At 33.1% G+C, this 12,684-nt stretch overlaps 1 protein-coding gene across 1 annotated transcript; it reads right to left on the reverse strand.

Moving 5' to 3' along the window:
• Window positions 1–552: 552 nt before the first annotated feature.
• Window positions 553–12,377, reverse strand: LOC126750036 (nuclear factor related to kappa-B-binding protein). The gene is made up of 7 exons (XM_050459545.1): window positions 11,988–12,377; window positions 11,162–11,508; window positions 10,855–11,100; window positions 10,675–10,792; window positions 9,866–10,179; window positions 5,211–5,595; window positions 553–906 (listed from the first exon to the last, which is right to left on the reverse strand). The coding sequence occupies exons 1-7, from the start codon at window positions 12,369–12,371 to the stop codon at window positions 568–570; spliced, it is 2,133 nt and encodes a 710-aa protein (XP_050315502.1). The 5' UTR covers window positions 12,372–12,377; the 3' UTR covers window positions 553–567.
• Between the last annotated feature and the right edge of the window lie 307 nt (window positions 12,378–12,684).

Below are 12,684 nucleotides of genomic sequence, written 5' to 3' on the forward strand. Positions count from 1 at the left end.
AACAGGGTCGTAGTATTGTGATCCACTATAGAGGTGTATCACTGTCGGTGATAGACGTTTACGAAAAACGGACGTCAAATCTTATTAAAATCACAAGTAATTGCTCCATACTAATAAAATAAAAAATATGAGTCTAGACATTCATTTTATATTTTATTTATGATGAGTTTTATCCGTACAGGTTGGAATTAACCTATCAAATTTAAATATCACGATTCCAAGTCACTTTTCCATAGATTTTGACTGTTACAGAGTTAGAATTGATTCACTAGAAATGTATGTTAAATTTTGGTTATTTCCTAATTGTTCAATTAGTTTGGCTGCTTAGAGACAGCTTAAATTCAAAATTAAATTTGAATATGTTTAAATAGTGGGGTAAATAGGTTGGACATTTTTATACAAATGTAAGTTTTATTATTAATAGTTTTCTTATGTATGGTATTGGTTAATTTCCAACAACTATTAAAATCTTGCAATGGAGAATTATCGGAATTGAAGAAGAAAGTGCCCTACTTCTGGGCCCTATTTATCTGCATAATTTTATTATTAATATCTTACTATACATCATTAATATCTAAGACAAATTAATATTACCTCTTGCTGAGAATGTTGTTGTTGTTGGTGCTGCTGTTGTTGCTGCCTAGGCGGATTATTGCTTATTAACAAACTAGTCCCTTTCTGAGTAGCACTGATTAAGTTGGGCGAAGAGGTTTGCACCAACAAAATTTTATCGTCCAATTTTTCTGGCACATTTCCGGCTTTTTTACCTTGAAAATTGCTCTGTCTTCGCTTGTTGACCACTTTTTGCGGTACCGTAACGGTGATTACGTCGGAGCTAGGTTTAGCAATCGGTTGACGTTGTTCATGTTGCTCAGGTATTTTCGGTTGAATTGCCTCGAGAGGTTCCTGAAATGTTTTTTAGTTAGTGATTTATTTATTTATAGTCTGGCAAGTGGATCTGAAACAGCGGCAGGAATGTGGGCCAAAATATTCGACGTTGCCACGTTTAACCTCAAAACGTAATTGTGCGGGACTTACTTTCTAATAATATGCAATATAAGATTTTTTACAATCACAAGATACAGAGGGTAAAATGTTAAGAATTATAATTTAAATAGTTATTCCATTTTGGCTTTAATACGCAATTGTTTTACCATTAAATATGGTACAATTAAATGTTTGTCCAAAAAATGGATCATGTTTAGTAAATCTGGCAACATTACGTTCCACCTTTACCTTCGTACTTCTACCCCTCTACTTCTTGTATAATAGGGGTCAGCCATTATGTACCTGAACGCTTATGATTGGTTTCCCTCGCCGCACGTGTTTTTGTTATGAATTATTTCGACAGTTAATTGGAGAGCGTCTTTGTCACCTGTTTAAAATGCTTGCTGCCGTTTCAAAACATTGATTACTATTGAAGGGTGGACAGTGGCGTAGGTTTTATCGTTGATTTTTGGATTCCGTTTATTTTATATGTTATTTATTATTTTGTTTTATTTGTGGCTATTAATTAAAAAACCTGATATTAGTGTTGTGTATACCTATAAGTAGGTAGTGTAATTTTCGTAGGTTTGGAGTTTCACTCTTTTATTACTTACATGAAGTACCTAATATTTAATTTTTTAGTTTGTTTTATTATTGTCTACATATATACGAATAATAACATTTATTATAATGAATAAATTCACTGAGGGTAAGGTCCTTCATAGTCAAACGAGGGAAGTGATAGCAAACATTTACAGGTAAGTTATAATAATTTATTAAAAAAAAAGTGAAATACATTATGCCTCTTAAAAAAACAGTAGTTTTGTAAACCAACTATGCATTCAAAATATTGTTATTAGGATTTGCGATGAAGAAGCTGCAAATAATTCGATGAAATTGCCTCTTAAGCGTAAACTTGATCGCGTTTCCCTTTATACCGGAGTCTTCGTATCATCTGTGAGAAAAATTCACAAGGAAGATGAAGTGGTTCCGACAACTAGAAAGTTGTTAAGAAAATTAAAAGAAGAGGAAAATTTTTCTTATTTCAGGGAAACGCTTCGGCTTTCATTCGGTCAAGTGGATTTTTTTTTGTAAGTGTCAAATTAAGAGGAAAATCTTAATGGAGAGGCCCAATATTCTTTCCTGGAGATACAAATATCTTCGCGAAATACGAAAATATCGTGAAGAAGGCCGAAACATTATTTACTTGGACGAAACTTGGGTGGATAACGATTTGACGTTCAAGGAATGTTGGCAGAGCGATACGGTTACTGGTGTTTTAAAAAAATAGTTCAACGGGTAAGCATACAATAGAAAACAGTGTGTATAAGTTACAGTCATATATTTTAGGTCGGCTAATAATTGTTCATGCAGGTTCCGACAAGGGTTTTGTGGACAATGCAATTTTTTTTTTAAGAAAATTGCTGAAAAATTGTGGTGGAATAAGGTTTATCCTGTATATTATTATGTATTACATACACTATATGTTATAAGTGTATAAGTCACGATGCAAGTGCCAGAAAATTTCATCTTTTCGATTTGGTTTTACGCCACAAACCACCTGGTGACCAAAAAAATTATATAGTAGATCGGATTATAAGGTCCCATGGGCATACTCCATTAAGAACAGCGTCTTATTTATGCGAGTTAAACCTAATTGAATTAGCTTGCGCAAGACTCAAATTTTTAATAAGAAGTCGGAATACTACTGGCAATTTTAACATTACAACCTTAAAGGAGGTTACTGAGGATGCTATATCCTTGATTTCCGAGAATGATTGGCAGAAATTTTGCCAGCACGTCAGAACTGTGGAGGATAAATTCTGGGAAACTGACCAAATCATGGAAGAAATCGAGCCCCTTGTCATCAAAATAGGAAATGAGGACAGTGACACTAATGGCAGTAGTAGTGAAGACGATAGTGAATACGAGGCTCAAGGTAAAGAAAACGAGCTCGCTTATTTCACCAGTGAAAATAAAAACATGTTTAAGTGAAGTGTGTGAGACTTAAAAAAAACATTAACATAAATAACAGTAAACGAAAAATTAGGTAAGTTATTTACCTTATATTTTTCTCAAATTACCTTACTTTTTTGGAAATACCAAAAAGAGTGAAAATTTCGCATAAAAAAACATAAAAATTCCCGTTCCTAGTTTAACCGAACTTTTATCATTGCCAAAACGCTTATGCTGTTCGTTTTTTATAATCTATACCAGGTGGCTCATTTTAGTCGACGTTTGACTTTTGCTTTTTTTAATGACCTTCAAAATACACGTACTATTGCAGTGACGTGGCCCCCTGTGACCTTAACAACTTTAGGGTCACACTACAACTTAACTTATGTTTAAACTTTGTTTTTAAATTCGGCTTAGCAACAGAGATATTTGCGTGCGACCCTGTATACAGGGTGTTCCACAATCAACATCACAGGCTATAACTTTTTTATTTTTAAGTATATTTTTTTTAAATATATTTTTAATAGCTATAGGATCACTACCCAAAATTACTTAAAAAAACTACCCCCGACAAATTCATTTTTGAGGGATGTATTTGTTGGGGTTACTTTTTTTAAGTAATTTTGGGTAGTGGTCCTATAGCTATTAAATTTTTTTTTAAATTTTTATAGTTAAAAATAAAAAAGTTATAGCCTGTGATGTTGATTGTGGGACCTGTATACCAAAAAAAAAGAACTTATTTCTAAATCCATAAAACATACAAATGAATAATTAATTGGGAAAATTTATTTTGATAAATTTTAAAATTATTTTCCTTAAATCGAATTTAAATAGTTTCACATAATACCACACGCCACTGTCCATTTTATGAATGAAGTCGGCCATGTTGTCTCCACTATTGCATTCCCCTTACCTCAGGCCGAAGTGTTTCAGATCCGTCTGCCACATTGTACTATTATTGATGATAAAGAAGGAACTTTCTTATTTAAAACAATATCTCCCGTAACTCTTTTAGGGTGTTTTAATTGGATTAAAATCGAGTTTTTCTGTGCCAATTCTCTTTAGTATGTATCCTTATTTATTAATTAAGGCTTACTTTTTGAAAATATGTAGTATTTTTAATACTTTCAATATTTTTTTGCCGGAAAGAAAGTGCCTCAATGTTTATTTTACCTTTACTTTTTCTTTTCATGAATATTTTTTGGTATATCTTAAATGAGACAATTTTAGGGGCAAACGTGCAGTACAAGGAAAAATAATCCAAATGTCATGTACATACATACGTATTATTTACTTTTTAGTAGATTTGGAGGGACCGGTACGCCGTATCCCCACCCTATTTATTACATAATCTATGTGCAATAGTATAACTTGAGCAGAGAAAAGAAAATATATGCAATTTTGTATCATTCAAGAATAAATGCTTCAAATTGCTTAAACCTTAAACCATTAATACAGCATAATAAATATTTTGTGACCAACGTATATAAAACATAGTTGTATCTTAGTCGTAGTCTACAAAACCTCGTAGAGAACACGTGAGTAACACGTTTTACCGTTAACCGTATCGTCTACATTATTTTTCCTGAATATTCGAGATTAGGAAAGTGATTAATCTAGGAAGACTGTCCCTTGGGGAATTCCACAAATTACTTTCATTGGGTCACTCTCGTCGTCATCTATTTCCATCATCTGGATCCTTTCTGAGAGAAAACTTTTTAATAGCAAACTCGTATGCGATTTCAACTTTAATAAATGTATGTGTGAGTCATTCCGAATAAATAGTCGAAAGATTATTACTTTTTCAGTTTACTAATTACTTTTTCGAATTAAAACGATTTTACTATATTACACATAATACAGATAAACCAAGTTTAAAAAAGAAATTTTCTAAAAACATATATTAAGATTTTAGACAAAAATCCAAATATTTCTGTTACGATCAATTATGCGAGATTAAATTTAGTCCTCAGATTTTCTAGAATCATGTCAATTAAATGAAATGTAAATTTATTTAAAATTACAGTATTTTTGTATGAAACTCAGTAGTTAAATAACTATTTCTGTCTTACTTCTACTCCTGATAGTATATATATGTAGTTCAACTAAACAACAACTAAACTTGTACTTTTTTACGTTATGAAATGATATAATTAATCCTGTTTTATATTTTAATGTGTTTTCAATTTAATAATATAGTTAACAGTCTCAAAAAATTTTGTACTAAACTTTGAATATAGTTATAATGAAAAAAAAATTTAAAATACCTGAACTCCATTAACGTCAACCATCACTTCTTCCTTACTATCCTCCCCTGCCATAATCGGTTCTTGTTTAATTAGAACATTCTCCTGCTTAATTTCAGCGGGTGGTAACATTTTCTGTGTAACGACAGGACTGTTGACCGGACTGCTTGCTTTACTGCTAACGGAATTGCTCGCGGTAACATTACTTGACGCGGCTGCTTTCTGGTTTTGCCCCTTCGTGGTTTTCACCGGTTTTTCCGATTTGGGCAATTTCGGTTTCGCCGGGGATTTTCTGGGCGGTTTTCGCACCTTTTGGATCCCTTGATAATGTTGGTGTATGCGCTCGAAATCGTCTTCAGTTCGATGACGATGTAGGTAGATCCAGATTTTTCGTTTCTGATCATATCTATGTAAATCACGAAAATTAATTTAGGAAGTGTCTATATTAACATAATTAGTTGTTAAAAATAAAAAAGCATAATGAAAAAACGTTAAAATCACATGTTGGCTTATAATTTTCTTACTTTTCTACTATAACTTTTCTTGTTGAAAAAAACATTGTAGAAGATAAACTCATCCAATCTATTAATATAACGTTATTCATGCTCCAATTTTTAACAATAATTAATAACTGTTTCTAGGAATGTGAATAAATTACTTATGAATAAATGAAAAGTATAGCGACCTGTCAAGTTCCTCAGTAGCCACTCTGCAGACAGTTTTTTTGCAAACGCACAGTATATGATCCTCAAATTTGAGTTCCCTATCAATGACTATGCCTAAATACTTTACGCTATCAGAATCTATCATGCTATTGACGGGCCTTGGACACACATTTAACATTACTTCCTTACATTTATTATTATTATACTACATATTTATTTATTATACTACGTTTATTCTAAACGTATCATCGCAGGTGTGTGCACGTGAATTGTGTGCTTCGAGTTTAACAAGCTGAGGTTTTTAACTAGGACTGAGTGGACTGTTATCTTTATGACTTATGTGTAAGTCGAATAAGTTGCTGTTAATACTTGCGGGTAAACAGTTTCGTGACCACTCTCCCTGTAGGTGTATAAACTGTTATTTTAATTAAACCTAATTATAAAATTGACTGCAAACACAGTTCTACAGTGAACTAGCTACTAGCAAATTTGTTTACCTGTGTTGGGACTATATTCCCTATGACTGTGCAAAATGGAAGATCTAACAAATAAGCAGCTAATAGCTTTACTAACCCAAAATATGCAGTCTATGAAAGCTTAAATAATACAAGACCTTGGCATCAGACTAAACGAAAATATGCAAGCTGTTAAAAAACCCGAGAAGGAGAATAAAGCACTCAGAGACAGAGTTCAGCAATTAGAATATCAGACTCGTTTAAAAAACCTTGTCCTGTTTGGTATTAAGGAAACTATTCATGAAGATCTTAATGCTATATATATATTATATTTGCACAGACTATACTACATATTAATATTATATCCCATGACATTGATGAGGCGTTTGGTATTGGAAGATCTGAAAATAGTAATAGAGTAAGACCAATATTAATTAAGTTTGTAACGAACTCTGCCGCTCGTTTCATGTTAAAAGCCTACCTAAAGAGCTACTTAATTTAAAGAAAAAGCTCCTATTTTATGAGAAGTCTGCCAAAAACCAAGGGTACTCCGTTAAGTTGAAAAAGGACTGTCTAATAATTGATAATAAAACATGGCGCCTGAAAGATCTGCAAAGGCTTGTTCCACAAAATCCTGAACCATCTGAATCAAGACCTGACCTACCACCACTTGAAACTGAACTGCCTAATGCACCACCAGTTGCCAGTAAGAAAATCTTGGTACCCAATCCATTGGAACAACGTTAATCGAAGGGAAAAACGTCAGTTCCTGAAACGAAAACTACAAACACAAGATACAACTTTCGTTCAAAAAACTAAAACAACCGAACATGTTCGAGAATAACAGTCCATCACGCTATTATCAAAATGTGCGCGGCTTAAATTCCAAAATCGATACATTCTTTTCTTCAATAAGCGATTGTAAGTAAGACATTGTCGCATTAACAGAAACATGGCTAGGTGGTGAGGTCGACAGTTCTGAATTATTTCCAGCGGAATACGAGGTACGCCGAAAAGGTCGGATTACAGGTCAATTTATCGCGTGGAGGCGGTGTCCTTATGGCTGTCAACAATAGACGCTAGTCATATCTCTAAGAATTTTTCTTATATAGATTTTATTCTGTGTAAATCTTTACTTTATTATAATCCACTGTTTATGCTTGTATTCTAAATACCTCCAAAATAACCGATGAGAAGTTTGAAAGATTCTTTGATATGCTATTACAATTAGACATAACTGGCGACTTTTTAATGATTGGTGATTTCAATGTGCCCAATTATGTAAGTAATCAAGGCCAGCAGGATAGAAAGAGTACGTATGTTAATTAATTTTTTTGTATTTTTTTGAGTTAAAGTAATATGTTAAATTAGTCTAATAGGCTGTTAGATTTAGTGCATTGTAGTGCTGAATTAGAGTAAGCCAAGATGAATTACCAATTCTCGGTTATTGAGATTTAGGCATACAAATATACAGTATTGTGCAAAAAGATAGCAACATTGAACTTTCCTGTTATATATCTTTTAGTATCTATTTTATAAGTAAGTATGAGTCATTGTTCACTTCTTTCCAAGCCTTTTCCACTATTTCAAAGAGAATATTTGTATTAGAGCATGTTAGGTGCCTGATTTTGGTGTCAATGTAATGCCATAAATTCTCTATAGGGTTTAGGTCTGGCGATTGAGATGGCCAGACCATTACATTTATTTTTTCATCAGATAGCCACCTCTTAACAAATTGAGAAGCATGTTTTGGATCGTTGTCATGCTGAAATATGGCTGTTACTGGAATGACTTCATCCATATATGGCACTAAATGTATTTGCAGAATGTCTTTGTACATGAAACGATCCATTTTGCCCACTATTCTTACTATGGGTTCCATACCACCAGCCGAGAAACATCCCCATATAAGAATATTTTCCCCTCCATGTTTAACTGTGGGGCAAATGTACTTTTTGTTTAATCTTTATTCACTGGGGCGTCTGATGTACATCACTCCATCAGTCCTAAATAAATTATATTTAGATTCATCACTAAATACGACTTTCTTCCAATCAGCTACAGACCAGTGGACATGAGATTGGGCAAAGTGAAAACGAGCCTTGACGTTCTTCTTTGAGAGTAACGGTTTTTTGGCGGAGCGACAAGCAGGTAAGTTGGTATCAAGTAATCTTCTCCTCACGGTACTGGAACTGAGGTTTACTCCTCCACCCTCTTTTAATTTTGCCAAAATTTGGGAAGAAGACAAAAAAGGATTTTCTTTGGAAATTCGTAGCAGCTGCCTATCCATCCTCAAATTTGTTTTTCTGGGTCTACCAGGAATGGGCGCCGGTGCAGCTGTTCCAGTAAGGCCAAATTTTTTGCAAACTCTGGATACGATTGAGCTGTGAAGCCGTAAGCTTCTTGCAATGTCACTCTGCCACCATTTTCGTAATGCTCCACAATAATTTTTCTTACATCACCAGAGACGGTTTTTGAGCGACCCATTTTAAGTTAATTCTGAGATTCAAAAATAACAACTTTACAGCAGGTAAATCGATATTTAACTGATAAAATAAATGCGAAACAAGAATGTTGCTATATTGATGCACATTGTCTAAATAAACAAACATGAAGTTCCTTACTCTGCATTGGCATTCTTATGATATCTCGGTATATTTATAAATAATACAGAGGCGTGTACTTAAAAGTATAGAAATAATATGGAATAAATAAAGGAGCAAATAATATTTTTGAAAACATCCCTTGTTGCTATATTTATGCACAATACTGTATATTCTTTTTTAGGGTTAATAATTTGTGGTTGCTTATTTTTATATAAGTTTGGGATTATTACTATAAATTATTGAAATATAGTTTATGCTGTGATGTTGCGGAGAATATATTAATTTATGTATGTTTTTACTATATCTTAAAAATTATTAAAACATTATTGTAAGCTTTAGCTCTGTAAATGGTTTATACTGTTGGGTTGTACTGCTAAAAATGAAATAAAATAAATAAATAAAATTACATATTTTGCAGGCCAAGCCTGGACATATTACACCTGTGCTAGCATACCACATACAGGAATGAAGTAAAAAACCGCTCCATTAAGGTTCAGAACATTTGACCAATAATAAAATAAAATTCCAGTCTTTGTATTTAAAAATACTCCATTTATATCCACAAAGCCGAGAATTGGTATTCTAATGGTTTTATGCAACTGAGCTATAGCAAACTTTATCTTGCTTGGTTCAGCACTTAAAGACGCACACGCAGACATATAGTAGACAAATTAAAAATCTATTTTTAATTATCAAAAATAAATTGTATGTGGCTGTAAAGACTTGAACGAACTAGATTTGTTGTACGTGGCATGAGATATTACTCGTATTTTTTTTATTATTGGAGAAATAGAATATAAAACGAATAACTTTTTTATAAAACTTTATAGCAATCAAAGGTGTTGTTGGCCAAATATGCTTACTAAAATATAAAATGTAATTTTAAAATAGTACCTATTAGCAATATATAACTATGACTAAATAAAGAATTTAAATTAATGATTGCTTACTTAACACAAGGATCCCACTGGGTATGCATCCTATCTAAGGCACCAGACACCACAGACTGTAAAATATTATCGGGAGCGGTACTAGATATGTACTGAGAAGACTTGAGCAGCTCGCAAATATCAGATCTGGTCCCTTCGCCATTTGGTAATCTTGCCGTAGCGTCTCTAACTAGTGAGAGAATAGTTACGAAGTTGGGTCGATCTGCGTTGAGCATAGTATGACCTCTGGCTTTAGCGTTTGCTGTAGCCGGATAGTAGATGCCTCTTAAAGGACCGACAACGGATTCGTATCCGTTGCAACGGAACGTGAAGGCCTGAAAGTTGTAAACATATTTTTAATTTATTTATTAACAAAAGGTATTAGCAAGTAAATATCAGTTGCAGGTAAGGTATACAAATTACTTTCAAATGCCTGGTGTTGAGGCGTGATTGAGAGACACATTATGCACGTGGATATCAGGAGAGTCGGCGTAAAAAGTTAAATAAAGCGAGACATTCAACAATTAAGATTTCAATTTGTGAGACTTTGACTTTGAGTTTACTTTCTCCCCCTTTGGTCATATATTTAAGTCTCTTTGAGATTTTGGATTAAGATTTCCACTCGAAAGTCGTGAACTAGCATGCTAAGGAAATGGCACAATAATATTTATAATAATTTTATTACATTTTTATCATTTTCATACTTAAATCAACTTTTCAGCTCTAAAACTGTATTTTGGAGAAAATATTAAATTACAACACAAGGAAATATAATCAACCCAAGCAACTTTAGGACGAAAACATTAAACAGATAAAAAATGCCTGTTTACCTTATGGGGGTTATCATATCTTCGTCTCTCTTGTTCCTGATAATCCCTAATTTCCTCCGATGTAGATTTCCTTACTGTCCAAGTTGTCGGACATCTAGGCGGCGGGGGAGTACTGTCCCTAAAAAAGAAGACATTTTAAAATAACCTTTCTCAAAAAAAAATTAGTTAAAATTATTCTACCTATCTGAAATGTCTATTTCAATATCCATTGGCTTGGTCATCTTGCTTTCAGTCCTATGTTGCAACCAAAAGGTACATAAATTATTCAGTAGTTGATCTGAGTCTCTGCCTGCTCCTATCCATTGGTACACATCAAGGTTCATCTTATATTCCATATAGGGCACAAAATCATCTGGCTGTTCTGATGCATTACCACAGAGAAACGTTATAGCAGAAGGCAGAATATTTATCCAGTTATCTACATAACTTTTTTAAAAAATGCAATAAGCATATAAGGTTGAAATGCATGTATAATATATTGACTTACCTATACCAATCATTCAAAGGGCTAATAGGATTTTCTTGCCAAGCTTTTAACCTTTCTTGCAAAGTGTACATATTCATTCTATGCTCATTTGTCGAACAAATTACATCCCTTACAAGAGAAAAGAAGTTTGCATGAGTCTCTTGCATTAGCTCAGGTTTGATGCTTAACTCCATAATATCAATTTCAGAATTATCGAGCTCAATTGGTGTATTCATGATATCTATGGTCTCTAGATCCTCAATTTTAATTGGGGTTATCTCACCATAGTTTGAGGTTATCATGTTATTGACTGGATGCACTGTTTCTGTCATTACTGGAGTCGGAGGATGCTGTACTGTTTGAACTACCTATAGATATTATAAATTACATCAGTTCATTTAATCTATATCATAAAAGGAGTTGAGTAATGGTTAACTTCTTTTATTTTAAGAAAGGAGCTGTAGGATAACTAGTTTTGTCATACTAGTAATCATACTGTTAACTGCTTTAGGGTAATTTGCAAAAACATGTATATGGTTGCCTTTTAAAAAAAAAGAATCAACTTTTAAACCCCATAATAAAGACAATCCAGGCAAAGCTTCATAAATTGATTTAATGAAAAACAAGTAAGAACTGAAAGTTTCTAAACTAGAAAAATTATCTTTTATACCCAATATATTTTAGTCATTTCTTCAAAAATTAGTAAATGATATAGAAATGAGGATATCATCAGCTAAGGAGACTAAGTTTTTAAATTTGTGATTATCAATAATATAAACATCATAATTGAATATGTAAAGACCTAGTACACTACCTTAGAAACTTTTACAATTTTCTGTATTTTTACCTCAATAATCTCCTCCTTGATTTCAATTGGTTCACTCTTAATCTCCTGCTTGATTTGAACAGAAGGGGTTGGAGACAATTGCACTCCAATCTGTTCACTAGTTCCACTGTTTGGAACAGTTACGGCATCTATGATAGAATCACAATCAGACTCAGAATTGGAGCTGGGCATACCCATAAGGCCAGAGTTCAATTTCCCCATTAACACTGGGGTTTCGGTGGATTTTCTTGGTTCTGGGATTTCCTTTTTTATTCGTTTTCGGAATATCGGTTTAGGTTCTACATGTGAAGGTCTTTGTTGAAGGTTCCTTATGAAAGGCAATTGTGTACGGCTGATTATATCTTTTAATTTAATGCCTAAAAAAGAAAAATGTAATTTAGGCATATTGCATAAAGCTTTGGAATAGAATTCCTTCAGATTTTATAAAGGTTATTGTTGGATCAATCTCCCTCCCCTCAATCATTCAGTCAAATTTAAGTGGAGCAAGATTTGTATGTAAAGATAGTTTGATTCTGCAGTGTCTGAACATTCAGTTTTGAAAGACTGAGCAGTAAAATGTTTATTATTTTCCCCATATCATTCCTCAACCCAACCCATATTACACCAATGTTATATAAGGATAAACATGTCTTTGTTAATAAAAACTCAAGAGATCAAACTTCACAAGCAATTGATAATGAACAACAGTTAGACATAA

This window comes from Anthonomus grandis, unplaced genomic scaffold, assembly GCF_022605725.1.
Source record: "Anthonomus grandis grandis unplaced genomic scaffold, icAntGran1.3 ctg00001146.1, whole genome shotgun sequence".
In the NCBI taxonomy this organism is placed as follows: domain Eukaryota; kingdom Metazoa; phylum Arthropoda; class Insecta; order Coleoptera; family Curculionidae; genus Anthonomus; species Anthonomus grandis.